The 16193-nt window shown below is 46.9% G+C and overlaps 2 protein-coding genes across 9 annotated transcripts in view; one reads left to right on the top strand and one right to left on the bottom strand.

Annotated features, from left to right (window-relative positions):
- Positions 1-5531, bottom strand: part of LOC132341485 (mitochondrial nicotinamide adenine dinucleotide transporter SLC25A51-like) — a 69617-nt gene extending 64086 nt beyond the window's left edge. Inside the window, exon 1 of one of the 3 annotated variants that reach the window (XM_059873068.1) lies at positions 5398-5531. The gene's annotated coding sequence lies outside the window, so the exon portion shown is untranslated. The remainder of the gene's footprint in view (positions 1-5397) is intronic. The other 2 variants (XM_059873069.1, XM_059873071.1) reach the window with 2 other exon arrangements.
- Positions 5532-5540: 9 nt separating this feature from the next.
- LOC132341481 (uncharacterized) lies at positions 5541-14637 on the top strand. 6 transcript variants are annotated; one of them, XM_059873064.1, is made up of 3 exons: positions 5541-5679; positions 8226-8331; positions 9106-14637. In XM_059873064.1, the coding sequence occupies exon 3, from the start codon at positions 9526-9528 to the stop codon at positions 11227-11229; it is 1704 nt and encodes a 567-aa protein (XP_059729047.1). In that variant the 5' UTR covers positions 5541-5679; positions 8226-8331; positions 9106-9525; the 3' UTR covers positions 11230-14637. The 6 variants fall into 6 exon arrangements, with proteins under 6 accessions (XP_059729047.1, XP_059729046.1, XP_059729043.1 ...); XM_059873063.1 differs by adding an exon at positions 5883-5944 and having other exon boundaries at positions 8226-14637; XM_059873062.1 differs by adding an exon at positions 5883-5944 and having other exon boundaries at positions 5550-5790; positions 8226-14637.
- The last annotated feature ends 1556 nt before the right edge of the window (positions 14638-16193 follow it).

Genomic DNA, 16193 nt, shown 5'->3' with positions numbered 1-16193 from the left:
TTGCAAAACAAAATCATCACTATCAAGTTATATGGAATATAGTAGTTTTTAATTGTGATTCATCACTTTATTACTCTTCCCAGTAATAAAGCATTAAAAATGGTTTACATGACAGTGCAATTTTAAAAAAACTCACCAAGCAACACCTAAGTAAGCCTCCGAATTCTTCCCTCTCACAAAAGCTTGCTTAAAGTTCACTGTAACTTCTCTCTTTCATTGGTTTTATAATGTAATCAAAATCTAGTATGCTTCAAATATTCCTTTAAGTAGAATAAATGAAAAAATAACATACTAATATATTTTGTCTAAAAATAATCAAATTTAGTTTTCTCCTTACCAGATAAATTTAACACAATTTACTATTTGCACTTTAACATCCCTTCCCAACAGTAACAATTTATATTTAGGTGTATTTGACATTGTATTGGGTTTACATGGCAAGGTTTTGGTAGTGGAGGGGGGATACAGGGGTGTTTTTTCTGAGAAGACACCAGAAGCTGACCCCATGTCCAACAGCTACTTAGTTTCGGCCAGCTCCAAGATGGACCCACCGCTGGCAAAAGCTGAGCCAGTCAGCAATATTGGTAGCGCCTCAGTGATAACCTATTTGAAGAAGGATAAAAAAAAACGGCTGTGCAACAGCAGCTGGAGAGAGATGAGTGAGAATATGAGGGAGAAACAATCTTGCAGACACCAAGGTCAGGGAAGAAGGAGGGGGAGGAGGTGCTCCAGGCACTGGGCTGAGATTCCCCTGCTGCCTGTGGTGAAGACCATGGTGATTCAGGTTGTTCCCCTGCAGCCCATGGAGGTCCATGGTGGAGCAGATGCCCACCCTGCACCCCAGGGAAGACCCCATGACAAAGCAGCTGATGTGCCCTGAAGGAAGCTACAGCCTGTAGATAGTTGAAACAGGAACAGGCTCCTAGCAGGACCTGTCGCTCTGTGGAGAGGAGCCCACACAAAAGTAGGTTTTCTGGCAGGACCTATGACCCCATGGGGGATCCAAGATGGAGAAGTTTGTGAAGAACTGCAGCCCATGGGAAGGACCCACATTGGAGAAGGTTGTGGCTTGGGACCCTGGTATGCATGCGTCTCTAAAGGTAGGGCACCTGGAGGAATTGGCTACTGGAGGGACCAGAGGGTCCAAGACAACTGCCAATGAGACTGTGGGCTCTGGGAGTGGAATTAGAAACTCATTTATGTGTGTGTTTCTGTGGGGGGCAGCTGGGGAGACTGAGGGGACCTAGGGGCCAGCTACTATGTAGATCAAGTGTAGCTACTATATAGATCAAGTGTCTAAGCCCAGCTAGCGTGTGCATGTGAGAGGGGGTCTGTACTAGCAACTGGAGTGGGGCTATGAGCCTTGCAGGCTCATATGCCCAGGTGCGAGCAACTAGGGAGACATGGGGATCCAGGGGCCAGATACTAGATAGACTGAGTGTCTAAATCCATTTACTGGATGGATCCACATTGCATATACATATATATTTCCCACTAATGAACCTTCATCCTGATCAGCCAGAGGGGAACAGGATAAGGTGATTGTTGCTGTTTGTCTGAGTGCTGTTTCCGTCTGTGTTCTGTGTTGTTGGCCATATGTATATGTACACTATATATGTATTTGTGTACCTACTGGGAATACATTCTCAGCCTTGCTACTGGTTGGATCTGGGAATATTGAGCTGTGGCAGACTTGTTTCTATGGTGCTGCTAGATTCAACAATTCCCTAATAAGCAATCAGGATGTTTCCCATCTTGATTGAACTACTGAGCACTATAGAGTGTGTACCACTGAAAAGGCCTGATAGCTTTCAGGTCACAGGTTATTCAATTAGTTAACCAGAACAATACTGCAAACTGGTAGACCTGTAACACCAAATATGGGAAATGCTGGTCCTATCTATTTAGTTTTTATCCCTATCCTAATACCAAGCACAAGGATGACAATTAAAGTAAAAGGTTTTATGGGTTTTTGTTTATTTTTCAGGTTTGATAACTTATCACTAGGACAGTGTCTAATTACTGCCTGCTAGTTCTTGAGTTGGTAATTATTAATTAATATCAACCAACTTCAAACAGGAACAATACAATATTTTTCAAAATCTGACTACAGATGGTTTCTAACTATCTGCATTAACCTTCAAGTCTGACACTTTTCAAGACATAGCTATGCATCTAAATAAGAAATTCTTTGGTCTTGGTAGCTCATTATAATAGAAGAATCCTTAATACTTCTTATAGGTACTGGTGAAGGCCTGTTAAGTCAGACCTATAAGTTGCACTATAGTATTTTGCACAAGTAGTCAACATACTGAAGAATCATTATAATTATTTTGGTGTTAAAGGAAAAATGGCTAAGTAAAACTAGAAGGGGATTAATTACTTGCTAGTGCCAAAATGGCTGCATAGTTACTGCTTACTTTGAAGTAAAATATGGGAAAATAATTTTAAAAAAGCACAAAGCTATTTGAACTACTTAACAAAATACACTAAAATTTGAAGTGAGCTCTTCCTCCCTCCCTCCCCCCCCCCCCCCGCCCCATAACTTTAACCTGTTTCTCCACAGATCGCTCTCCATACAACCAATAGTTACCACAAGCTCACAGGTTTATGATATTTCACAGAATCATACAATTGCTATGGTTGGAAAAGACTTCTAAGATCATCAAGTCCAGCCTTCTTGATTGTATGATTTAATCAGAAATTAAATATAATAAAGGAAATTAATTTGATTTCCCAGTTTGTTTTTATTTTCCAGGATATATATCTTTGCTTCCATCTGGTCTCAATTTCCAAAAAATACCCTCACAACTAATAGGAACTGAACGAGATCAAAGCAGAGGCTAACAAGTGTGATATTGTGGCAGGAGTCTGTTACAGACAGGGTAAGGAAGCAGACAAAGCCTTCTTAAAGCAACTTCAGGAAGTCTACCAACCACAGATCAAGGGCAACAAGAGCTTCTACTACCACTTTAATAGTAAAAGACTGAACAAGAAGGTGGGCCTATTGCTCAGCGGGATGGGTGATCTAGTGACAGTGGACATAGATGAGGCTGAGGCACTCAATGCCTTCTTGGCCTCAAATCCTCACTGGTGGTCTCCCAGGCCTCTGTGCTTAGAGACAGGGTTCAAGGAAAACTTCCAACAGTGGAAGAGGATTGAATCAGGGGTTATTTCAAGGAACTTCATCTGTGCAAATCCATGGGACCAGATGGGCTGCATCAAAGTATGCTGAGAGGACTGTCTGGTTTCATAGTGAGGCTATTCTCTTATCAGCTTTGAAAAGTCATGAAGTTCAGGGGAATTCCCTGATGACTAGAGAAGGAAAAATGTTGTATTCATCTTAAAACAAACAAACAAAACCAAAGTTTCAACCCAGGGAACTTCAGTTCCTTGGAAAATCATAGAGAAATTCCTCTTGGAACATGTTTTTTGAGCATGTGAATGAGATGCTGATTTGGAACAGTTAGCATGCATTTACCAAGGGACTATCATGCCTGAACAACCTAATTGCCTTCTGTGATAAAATGTCAGGATTTGTGGACGGAGAGCATTGGATGCCATTTACCTCGACTTTAGCAGGGCTTTCAATATTGTATCCTCCAATATTCTCGTATCCAAGTTGAGATATTATAGTCTGGATGGGTAGACAACTAGATGGGTTTAAAAACTAGTTGCATGACTGAGCTCAGAGTGGTGGTTAATGGGTTGCAGTCTGCTGGGATACCTGTGACTAGTGGGGCACTGCAGGGGTCTATTCTGGGACCTGTCCTGTTTAAAATCTTATCAAACACCTGGAGGAGGTGATGCCTCTTCCTCTTGACAAGTTTGCAGGAGTTGGGAGGATGAAGTAAATACACTCAAGGGCAGGACTGCCTCCAGAGATCTAGACAGGTTGGAGAAATGGGCTGACACAAACTTAATTTAATTCAACAAGGACAAAGGTCAAGTCCTGCACGTAGGGAAGAAGAACCCCTGGCATCAATACCATCTGCAGACTGGCTGGGGAGCAGCTCCACTGAAAAGGACCTGATGATCTTGGAAAATAGCATGCTGAATACGAGCTAGACCCATGCCCTGGCAACAAAGGTGGTTAGCTGTATCCTGAGCTATATTACCAGGACCATAGCTAGTAGATTGGGGGAAGTGATTATCCTCCTTTACTCAGTGCTCATTAGATCACATCTAAAATGATGTGTCAAATTTTGGGCACCCCAATACAAGAAAGTAAATGTTAAAGAGGATCAGCAGAGGGCCACCAAGATGTCAGGGTGATAGAGTACTTGCACTATGAGGAGAGGCTGAGGGAACTGTGCTTGTTCAGCCTGGAGGAAGGAAGGCTGCAGGGGCACCTAATAGGAGGCTATCAAGACAGAGCCAGGCTCTTCACAGTGTTGTATAGTGGGAAAATTACACAATAGGCACAAATTGAAACAAGCAAGGTTCACACTGACTATAAGGAAACTGGTTTTCACCATGAGGACAGTCAAGCAGTGGAACAGGGGCCCTGAGAAGTTGTGCAGTCATCAGTCTTGGAGGTTTTCAAGCCCTGACCAGAGGAAACCCTGAGCAAACTGGTCTGACTTAGGTGTTGACCCTAATTTAAGCAAGGAGGTTGGACTAGACACCTCCAAAGTCCCTTCCAACCTGAACTGTTAATTGTTCTCTTTTCTTTTTCTGGTCTTCTAGCCTGAGAAGAGGCTCTCTGAAAATAAGTGGAACAGCCAAAAGTAAAGACACCTAAACACAATGTTGAGTTTGGAAGGCAGCAGCCACTTCATTCTCTTGTTTAGCCTTAGCCTTTTCCCAGTGCCTGCATCAGGAACAATGCAGGGATTTAGAGAAGCATTCTGAGAGTGTTTCTGTACTGAGCAGGATTAGGCTTTCAAGCTCTGCCACTAGCTCCTCGGCAGCAGGTACTGCAGAGCTCACTGCCTGCGTGGATGAGAGAAAGTGATCAAGGGATCAGCAGCTAGGATTCCAGGCGGCTTGCAGACAATTGCCGCGTGCTATTGTTATTCTCCCTACTCATGTCCAGTCATCACCTACTCCGCAGCATGGCGGAATGTCTCTCCAGCGTTTCCCACTGAGTAGCGTGTCCCAAGACGCCACTCCCAGTCTGGAGCGCGGAGACGAATTGATGCAGCCCGGCTACCGTACACCACCACCTCCCTGCCTTTTCCGGGTGCTCCCCACCCCCCTCCACGCTGCCGTGATAATCTAGGACGTCCATGCTCCAGAGGCAGCAGCGGTCTAGCCCGGCGCGACCTTCACCACCGACGGGAATCCTTATGATATAGGAATAAGGGACGAGAGAGAGAGGCTGCACAAGATGGTCCTGCCGCAGCGGAGAGAGAGAGATGCGAGCAGTAGTACACCCTCTCCCCAGTGACTCACCTGTTGCGTCTTCCATACCACCTGAAAACGCAATTTGGAGATAAAAGTTGCCACTGCCGCCGACCAAACTGGATGCGGCGTTCACCACCTCACATTTTCGATGACGTAGCAAGTGCAGCACGGAAACACGACTCGCGTCAACTACACGTGACCAAGAAAAAGCGCAGCTGGGAGGAGTAAACCCCACCTCGTCTCCCTTTTCCTCAGCTAATCACAGAGCTGCCTGGATACGGCCTCGCTCTAGAAGGTCATCGTGAGTGTCATAAATACTCCTCATGCATGGTGAGTTGTGCTTGTGATAGAATACATAGCAGGGTAAAATGTGCTGCACAGCAGCAGCTGGGAGAGAGAGGAGTGAAAAAGGGTGAGAGAAACAACCCTGCAGTCACCAAGGTCAGTGAAAAAGGAGGGGGAGGATGTGCTCCAGGCACTGGAGCACAGATTCCCGTGAAATCTGTGGCAAAGACCATATTGTCCCACTGCAGCCCATGGAGGTCCACGGCAGAGCAGAGATCCACCTGCAGCCTGTGGAGGACCCCACGCCAGAGTAAGTGAATGTGACCTAAAAGAAGCTCTGACCCCATGGGAGAATCCATGCAGGACAGGGCTCTTGGGAGGAACTGTGGTCTGTGCAGAGGAGCCCATGTAAGAGCAGGTTTTCTGTCAGGACCTGTGACACCGTGGGGGATCCATGCAGGATCAGTCTGCTCCTGAAGGACTGTACCTCCTGGAAAGGACCTATGCTGGAGCGGTTTGTGAAGAACTGCAGCCCGTGGGAAAGACCCACATTGAAAAAGTCCGTGATGGACTATATCCCATGGGAGGGACCCCATGCTGGAGTCGGGGAAGAGCGTGAGGAGGAAGGAGCTGCAGAGGCAAAACATTATGAACCGACTGCAGCCTCCATTCCCCATCACCCCGTGCTTCTTGGCAAGGGAGGGGGAGGTGTAGAAGAGTCAGGAGTGAAGCTGAGGCTTGGAAGAAGGGAGAAGTAGGGGAAAGATGGTTTTAGATTTGTTCTTATTTCTCATTATCCTGCTCTGTTACAATTAATTGACAGTAAATTCAATTATTTTCCCCAAGTTGAGTCTGTTTTGCCTGTAATTGGTAGGTAATCTCCCAGTCCTTATCTCTCTCTCTCTTCTCCAGGCTGAACAGGCCTAGGTCTCTCAGCCTCTCCTTGGATGTCACATTCTCCAGCCCCCAACCAGCTTGTTGGACCTCTGCTAGGCTTGTTCCAGTATGTCACTATCCTTCTTGTACTGGGGAGCCCAAAACTGGACACAGTACTGCAGATGTAGTCTCACAAGTGCTGAATAAGGGGAAAGGATCACTTCCCCGGACCTGCTGGCTACACTTTTGCTAATACAGCTCAAGATGCAGTTAGTCATCTTTGCTGCAAGGGCACACTGCTGACATCGTCAACTTGTCCACCAGGACCCCCAGATCCTTTTTTGGGGAGCTGCTTCCCAGACAGTTGGTCTCTGTCTTGTATTGTTGCATAGGGCTATTTCATCCCAGATGCAGGACTTTGGATATGATTGTGTTGAGCTTCATGAGGTTCCAGTAATCCCATTTCTCCAGGTCCTTCTGAATGGCAGCCCTGATCTCCAGCATGCTGACTACTCCCCCAATTTGGTGTCATCTACAAACTTGCTGAGAATGCACTCCACCCCATTGTCCAGATCATTAATGAAGACATTAAATACCAGTACTGGTTCCAGTACTGATCCCTGAAGGGCCCCACTAGTTACTGGCCCCCAGCTGGGATTTGCACCACCAGTCACAACTCTTGGAGCTCAGCAGTCCAGCTAATTTTCCATCTACCTTATCATGCCCCTATCCCAACAATTTTGAGATAAGACTATAGGAAACTGCATCAAATGCCTTGCTAAAATCAAGGTATAAAGCATCCACTGCCTTCTGCTTTTCCACAGTGTCAGTTGCTTCATTACAGAAAGCAATGAAATTGGTCAGGCATGATTTGCCCTTGCTGAAACCACGTTGACTGCTCCCAGTCACCTTATCTTTGATCTCCTTAGATATGGCTTCTAATAGGATTTTCTCCATAATCTTCCTGGGAAAAGAGGGTAAGGCTGACCAGCCTGTAGTTCTCTGAATCCTCTTTCTTGTCCTTCCTGAAAATGAAAGTGATGTTTGGCCTGTTCCAGCCATCAGGAACCTCCCCCAATTGCCATAGCCTTTTAAAGATGATAGTGTCCTCCAAATGATATTGGCCAGCTCCTTCAGCATGCTCGGATGCATCCCATCTGGTCCCATAGACTCATATACATCCATTTGGCTTGGAGAAAGCAAGCCTTACCAGTAAAAACTGAAGCAAAAAAGCATTGAGTAACTTGGATTTCACAATGTACTTTATCGCTGGGTCCCCTGCCCCACTGAGCAGTGGGCGCACTGTGAAAAAAAGTACAAACTTAGGTCACTTAATAGGATGAACCTTACCCTAGTTTCAATGAGCTTTCCAAGAACTTAAGGAGGGAAGACATTGAAGCACAAAAGCTCAGCTAGTTATGACAACCTTGCCTGACAATAAACCTGTGGAAACTGGTTCTGAGCATGTAACAAAGGATGAAAACTAGCCCAGACCATTGTCTCTCATCACACAGCCACACGAAGGATCGGCCCACTGTAGATAAGCTTAGGACTGTAATTGGGTGATAGTCCACTTGTATATTCTATATAACCTGTGTGTTACTTATGATTAGGGCCCCTCAGAACCAGGCTGGGCCACTGCATGCACATTGCAGTAAAGTATTTCCTTTTGCAATTCTGTACTTAGGGAGGTCTGCATCTCCTCCTTTTTTTAGCAATAAAGAATCCTGCGACAGTTTTAGCACCCCAGAAGGGACTTGGGCAACTCACTTGGCTACACCAGCGAGTCAATGCGAGTCAATGACCCACTGATGGCAAAAGGTGAGTTCACCTGGGGAATCTGAGCGTGGGGGGTACCATTTGGACAGATCATTTTTTTGCAGCAAGGAGGTGAGAGTTAATAATAATGAGGACCAGACACAGTATAGTGAAAGGTTCACCTTTACGTGAATTGCTAACCAGTTGGGTGAAAATAAATGGAACCTGTGGGTTATCTAAGAAAAGAGCACTGGAACTGCATCCGAATACCTGGCCCACATTGCCAATTGGTGGAATTGCAAGCCAACGGTGGCCTGAGGTGGGAAGTTTTGATTATAATAGGCTGTATTTTTTTGTGGCTCAAATTGGAAGAACAGTTCCCAGGGCAAATGCATTATCGGTATACTTGAAATAGTTATGTCTGGCAATGGAAACTTCCCCCTCCACAAGGGAACCAATCTCATGATTCCTGTCAGAATGGGGAATTTGTTCAAACCTGTCCTAGGTTGACTATATGATGCTTTTATCCCCAATCGTCTCATTCCATTTATGCTGAATAGTAAGTTTTGCACCTTTAAGACTTGCTTCAAAGATTGAGGGGGGGAGAGGAGGCGCGCAGTTTGTTTTCAGACACTGAACTCACTCCTACACATTCCTGCTTCTGGACTGCGTGGTTCTGCGGATGAACAGACGGCGGGACAGGGCTCTCTTTTTTTCTTGCTTTTTAGTTAGTTTAGCTAGCTGAGGCAAAGAAGTTCCCTGGACTGTGCTTTTTTTTCCTTTTTTTCCCCTTTCTCTGGACCTGTTCACACCTGCTCTGGACTGAACAACCGTAAGAGCACCAGCAGCTCGCATCGGTGGGCCGGGCCGGGCCTGGGCCACGGCATTTCCAGCGCTGGAGGGACTGATAAGGGACTGAGTGAGCTGAACTGGAATCTGGGGAGGGGACTTTCTGGGTTTGTCATCTCCTTTGGAGCAGCAAGGGGTTTTATTGTTTAATATTAAGTTTTCTTGTTTAATAAACAGTTTTTTTCCACTTTTCTCCAAGGAAGTATTTTCTCCTGGACTGGTTGGGGGAGGGGTGGTAGAATCCGATTTCCTAGGGGGGCCCTTTGAGGTTTCTCTCCCAAATTTGCCCTGAACCAGGACAAACACATATATTGGCGCCCAACACGTGGCTCGAGAAAGTGGAAAAAAGCATTATTGATTGCATGTTGGTTGTGCTTGCTCTGTAGTGAGTTAAAGCAGTCAGTAGCCATGTTGCTTGATTTCGTAATGTCTCTTGGGGTGGAGGCCTTCATGTGGTTCTGGTCTATAAGCCTTTTTGAGGTTTCAATACCTTTCTGGTCACTAGGATTATTGTCCCTAAGACGTAAGTTTCACAGTACAGGGGCACGGATTGGAATAGCTATTTTGCTGGCCTTGGTGATAATGATTTATAGGGCATTTACAAGGTTGCTGGAGTCTGCTTACAGTATGTATGGTGTATGGTTTCTTCGTCCTACCCGGCGTCCTAGTTCCGGCAGTATGTTTTGGGAATTTATTAGTAATTGCACCCAGTTTGTTAGAGGAGGAGCAGGGAATGAGACTTTCCAGCCTTTCATTTCCTTCTTCTCCTCTGAATCTGTTATGTCACTTTTTGAGAATGTTCAGTTTCCCCTGAATGGTAAGGAGACCATGTTTCTGGCTTTTAATGTGGTAAGCTTCCTCTATATAGTCTGCAGCTTCTCTAGAATGAGGGCTGAGATGTCCAGAGGAGCTGACAAGACCCCTGACCCAGAAGTAGACTCAGGCATGAAAAATGATGAGTGGTGTAGAGAATGGGAAAATATGGGCCAAACCCTGAAGGAATTTTCTGATCCTGTAGACTGGGATTTTCCATGTGAACAAATTCAGAACCCAGCTGAGGTGGGAAAATACCTGAAAGAGAAATGCCATGGTGACTGTAAGGAAAAAAGTCTCATTGCAATAAGCTGGGCCCTGGCCTACGCTTATCGCACCCTGCTAGATATTGTAGGGCAGCAGACAGAGGCAGGCAGGCAGGGAGATAAAGCAGCAGCTACTCCAATCACTCAGGCTGCAGCCAACACTCCAGCTGCTCAGGCTGGAGCTGAACTAGACAGTAAGCCTAAGCCACTGGCAGTTGCTGCAGGAAAGAAGCACACGAGCAAAACCAATCGGCCAGTGACTGACAATGATGATCCAGGGGAAGGACCCTCACCACCAACTACTGATAAAAAGCCCAAAGTTAATGAAACTGACACAGCCTCAGAAGCCAATATTGAGTCCTATTCCCTGAAGGACCTTCGTGGCCTAAGGAAGGATTATACCCGGCGGCCTGATGAATCCATAATTAGTTGGTTAGTCCGTCTCTGGGATGCTGCAGGTGAGGCTACAGTTTTGGATGGTAGTGAAGCCAGGCATTTGGGATCCCTGTCACATGATCCTGTCATTGACCAAGGAATGATGAGGGGGGCTAACCCTCACAGCCTCTGGGCACGGGTCCTGGGAAGTGTTGCACAAAGATACCTGTGTGCAGACGATCTCTATATGCAGCAAACACAGTGGAAGACCATAGAGCAAGGGATCCAACGCTTGAGGGAAATGGCAGTGGCAGAGATTGTCTTCTTGGATGATGTAAACACTGTAAATCCAGACTTGGTACCATGCACATCTGTAATGTGGAGAAAACTTGTACGACTCGGGCCACATGAATATGCTTCTGCTCTAGCAATAATGAAGCGAGATGATGGTGAGGAGACCGTGCTGGATATGGCAAAGAAACTCCGAGCATGTGCAGACGCTGTGCATGGCCCGACACATGCCAGAATCGCAGCAGTGGAAACACGTCTGCAGAGGTTAGAGGATAAGATAGAGGAGAATCACAAGAAGCTCAGAGAGGAGATTAAGGAAGACCTTCTTCAAATCTCAGCAGTACAGATCAGAGGTTCTGGTGCCTAACGCAGACGCTCCCCAGATGGAGAGAGAAGGTACACCCCACGAGCTGAGCTGTGGTTCTTCCTGCGTGATTGTGGAGAAAACATGAGGAGATGGGATGGAAAACCTACTGCTGCTCTGGTACAACGGGTGCGTGAACTGAAGACTCAGAGAGGAAGTTCCAAAGGGGAAGCAGCTCCAGTAGCCAGTAACCGAACTGTCATATATGATGATAATGACAATATTTTTGATGCCCTTGAAGGAACCTCCAAGACATATGTCCAGGGAAAGAAGGATAACCAGGCTTAGAGGGGCCCTGCCTCTAGCCAGGTAGAGGCTAGGGAAAACCGTGTTTTTTGGACTGTGTGGATTCGTTGGCCTGGCACATCTGAACCACAAGAATACGAAGCTTTGGTCGACACTGGTGCACAATGTACATTAATCCCATCGAGACATGTGGGGGCAGAGTCTGTTTCTATTGCCAGTGTGACAGGGGGATCCCAGGATTTCACTTTGGTGGAAGCTGAGGTGAGCCTGACTGGAAATGAGTGGAAGAAACACCCTATTGTGACTGGCCCAGAGGCCCCATGCATTTTAGGCATAGACTTCCTCCGAAGTGGGTATTTCAAGGACCCAAAGGGATTCAGATGGGCATTTGGAATAGCTGCTGTAGAGGCAGAGGGCGTCAAGCAATTGAACACCTTGCCTGGACTGTCAGAAGACCCATCTGCAGTAGGACTTCTGAAGGTGGAAGAGCAACAGGTGCCAATTGCCACCTCGATAGTGCATCACCGGCAGTATCGGACGAATCGAGATGCCGTGATCCCCATTCACAAAATGATCCGTGAGCTGGAGAGCCAAGGGGTGGTCAGCAAGACCCACTCACCCTTCAACAGCCCCATCTGGCCTGTGCGTAAATCTGAGGGAGAATGGAGATTGACTGTGGACTACCGTGCCTTGAATGAAGTGACTCCACCACTGAGCACTGCTGTGCCAGACATGCTGGAACTCCAGTACGAGCTGGAGTCCAAGGCAGCGAAGTGGTATGCCACTATTGACATTGCCGATGCATTTTTCTCCATTCCTCTGGCAGCAGACTGCAGGCCTCAGTTTGCTTTCACCTGGAGGGGAGTGCAGTATACCTGGAACCGACTGCCCCAGGGGTGGAAGCACAGCCCTACTATCTGCCATGGACTGATCCAGAATGTACTAGAAAAGGGTGAGGCTCCAGAACATCTGCAATACATTGATGACATCATTGTATGGGGGAAGACGGCAGCAGAAGTGTTTGAGAAAGGAAGGGAAATTATCCAGATTCTCCTGAAAGCCGGCTTCGCCATCATAAAGAGCAAAGTCAAGGGACCTGCTCAAGAGATCCAGTTTCTGGGAGTGAAGTGGCAAGATGGACGGCGTCAGATTCCCACTGATGTCATCAACAAGATCACAGCAATGTCTCCACCATCCAGCAAGAAGGAAACACAAGCTTTCCTAGGTGCCATAAGCTTTTGAAGAATGCACATTCCTAGTACAGTCAGATTGTGAGCCCTCTTTACCTGGTCACCCGTAAGAAGAACAAGTTCCACTGGGGCCCTGAGCAGCAACAAGCCTTCACCCAGATCAAGCAGGAGATCGCTCATGCAGTTGCCCTTGGCCCAGTCAGGACAGGACCAGAGGTGAGGAATGTGCTCTACTCTGCAGCCGGGAACCATGGCTTGTCCTGGAGCCTTTGGCAGAAGGTGCCTGGGGAGACTCGAGTCCGACCACTTGGATTTTGGAGTCGAAGCTACAGAGGATCTGAAGCCAACTATACCCCAACAGAGAAGGAAATTTTAGCAGCCTATGAAGGAGTCCAAGCTGCCTCAGAGGTAATAGGCACTGAAGCACAACTCCTCCTGGCACCCCGACTACCACTACTGGGGTAGATGTTCAAAGCAAAAGTTCCCTCTACGCACCATGCCACCAGTGCCACATGGAGCAAATGGATAGCTCTGATCACACAGCGCGCCCATATTGGAAAACTGAATCGCCCTGGGATTCTGGAAATAATTACAAACTGGCCGGAAGGTGAAAACTTTGGTCTTGCTGATAAAGAGGAAGAAGAAGTGACACGTGCTGAAGAAACTCCACCATACAATGAACTGCCAGTGGAAGAAACGCGCTACGCTCTTTTCACTGACGGTTCTTGTCGCACTGTGGGAATGAAACGAAAGTGGAAAGCAGCCGTATGGAGCCCCACACGACAGGTCGCTCAAGCTACCGAAGGAGAAGGTGGATCAAGCCAACTTGCAGAGCTCAAGGCTGTTCAACTGGCCCTGGACATTGCTGAGAGAGAGAAGTGGCCAAGGCTCTACCTTTACACTGATTCATGGATGGTAGCCAATGCTCTGTGGGGATGGCTGGAGAGGTGGAAAAAAGCTAACTGGCAACGTAGAGGAAAACCGATTTGGGCTGCCAATGAGTGGAAAGACATCGCTACTAGGGTAGGGAAGCTACCTGTGAAGGTCCGCCATGTAGATGCCCATGTCCCCAAGAGCAGAGCTAATGAGGAGCACCGACACAATGAGCAGGTAGACCGGGCTGCAAAGATAGAGGTGTCAAAGATAGACCTAGATTGGGAACACAAGGGAGAGTTATTCCTAGCTCGGTGGGCCCACGACGCCTCAGGTCATCAGGGTAGAGATTCCACCTATAAGTGGGCACGAGACCGAGGGGTGGATCTAACCATGGACAGTATTTCTCAGGTTATCCATGACTGTGAGACGTGTGCTGCCATCAAGCAAGCCAAGCGAGTGAAGCCCCTGTGGTATGGTGGGCGGTGGTCCAAGTACAAGTATGGGGAGGCCTGGCAGATTGACTACATCACACTGCCCCAAACACGCCAAGGCAAGCACTACGTGCTGACCATGGTAGAAGCCACTACGGGATGGCTGGAAACCTATCCTGTGTCTCATGCTACTGCCCGGAACACCATCCTGGGTCTTGAAAAGCAAGTCCTGTGGAGACATGGAACCCCTGAGCGGATTGAGTCAGACAATGGGACTCATTTCAAGAACAGCCTTATCAACACCTGGGCTAGGGAACATGGCATTGAGTGGATGTACCATATTCCCTACCATGCACCAGCTGCAGGGAAAGTGGAGAGGTACAATGGACTGTTGAAAACAACTTTGAAAGCATTAGGTGGGGGATCTTTCAAAAACTGGGAGCAGCATCTGGCAAAAGCCACCTGGCTAGTTAACACCCGAAGCTCTACTGACCGAGTGGGCCCTGCCCAATCTGAGCCTTTGCATAGAGTAGATGGAGACAAAGTCCCAGTGGTACATGTCAGAGGTTTATTAGGGAAGACAGTTTGGATCAATTCTGCCTCGAGTACAGACAAACCCATTCATGGGGTTGTCTTTGCTCAGGGACCAGGTTCCACATGGTGGATAATGCAAAGAGATGGAAGAACACGATGTGTACCTCAGGGAGATCTCATTGTTGGGTGAGACCTACGTGTAAATATCACTGTTTGCTAAATGTTACTACCATTGTCTGTGTATAGCTGTATATTGAATGTCTGATGTATGTGTTTATAGAGTTAGAATATATATATTAGTTTTAGTAGTAAGCTGACGATATGGGGATAAGGGGTGGAATGTCCTAGGTTGACTATATGATGCTTTTATCCCCAATCGTCTCATTCCATTTATGCTGAATAGTAAGTTTTGCACCTTTAAGACTTGCTTCAAAGATTGAGGGGGGGAGAGGAGGCGCGCAGTTTGTTTTCAGACACTGAACTCACTCCTACACATTCCTGCTTCTGGACTGCATGGTTCTGCGGATGAACAGACGGCGGGACAGGGCTCTCTTTTTTTTCTTGCTTTTTAGTTAGTTTAGCTAGCTGAGGCAAAGAAGTTCCCTGGACTGTGCTTTTTTTTCCTTTTTTCCCCTTTCTCTGGACCTGTTCACACCTGCTCTGGACTGAACAACCGTAAGAGCACCAGCAGCTCGCATCGGTGGGCCGGGCCGGGCCTGGGCCACGGCATTTCCAGCGCTGGAGGGACTGATAAGGGACTGAGTGAGCTGAACTGGAATCTAGGGAGGGGACTTTCTGGGTTTGTCATCTCCTTTGGAGCAGCAAGGGGTTTTATTGTTTAATATTAAGTTTTCTTGTTTAATAAATAGTTTTTTTCCACTTTTCTCCAAGGAAGTATTTTCTCCTGGACCGGTTGGGGGAGGGGTGGTAGAATCCGATTTCCTAGGGGGGCCCTTTGAGGGTTCTCTCCCAAATTTGCCCTGAACCAGGACAAAACCTCTCACCTGAAATCCCTTTCTACACCCATTAATGCTCCTCCTTCCCCTGTAATGTTGCAGAAAAGAGAGTCCAAGATGCAAGTAGGGGTAGTGAGAAGATAGAAGAATCCATGTGGGTACTCAGGGATCTGCAAATGTGTGTGTGCACGTGTGCTTTCAGTAGTGAATTAGATCCCTTCCAGATCTCTGTGTTCATGTTTTATTTGAATCCTAGTTTGTGTGTGATGTTAACAACACCTTGTCCGTGGCAGTCTGTGTGACTGGCTGTATCAATGTCCTGTAAATGTCCTCTCACTGCTGGCTGAGCCTGCAATTGGGAAACTAACAGCTGAATCCCTCAGCCTGGGCACTCTGAATTCCCTGGGCTGGTATCCAGCAGCTGGGCAGGAGAGTTCTGGCCATGGCTGCTGGAGGAGGCAGCTGTGCTCCTAACATCCCTTAACATTTTCATAGCCTACACTCAATCTTGTTGTGTTGTGAGTACTCCTGAGATTACAGATATGTAACTCTTATGTGAAGGGTACTGATCCATTGCTAATGTGCCTACAGTGATAAATTTGTAACCAACTTTCTAGAGCTTTATGCAAGTACCCAAACAGAACCTGTGCTCATAAATCCTTGGGTTAATTGGAACAATTGGACTGAAAATATGTTTACAGAATATTAGAAGGACAATATGATGTGTAAATGGT

The sequence above is a fragment of the Haemorhous mexicanus genome, chromosome W (assembly GCF_027477595.1).
Source record: "Haemorhous mexicanus isolate bHaeMex1 chromosome W, bHaeMex1.pri, whole genome shotgun sequence".
In the NCBI taxonomy this organism is placed as follows: domain Eukaryota; kingdom Metazoa; phylum Chordata; class Aves; order Passeriformes; family Fringillidae; genus Haemorhous; species Haemorhous mexicanus.
The sequence above is the reverse complement of the archived record's forward strand: the minus strand, read 5'-3'. Positions and strand labels throughout refer to the sequence as shown.

What these genes read in the sequence shown, in the direction of transcription:
- LOC132341481 (XM_059873064.1), top strand. Translation starts at nt 9,526, where the DNA reads ATGTTGCTTGATTTCGTAATGTCTCTTGGGGTGGAGGCCTTCATGTGG.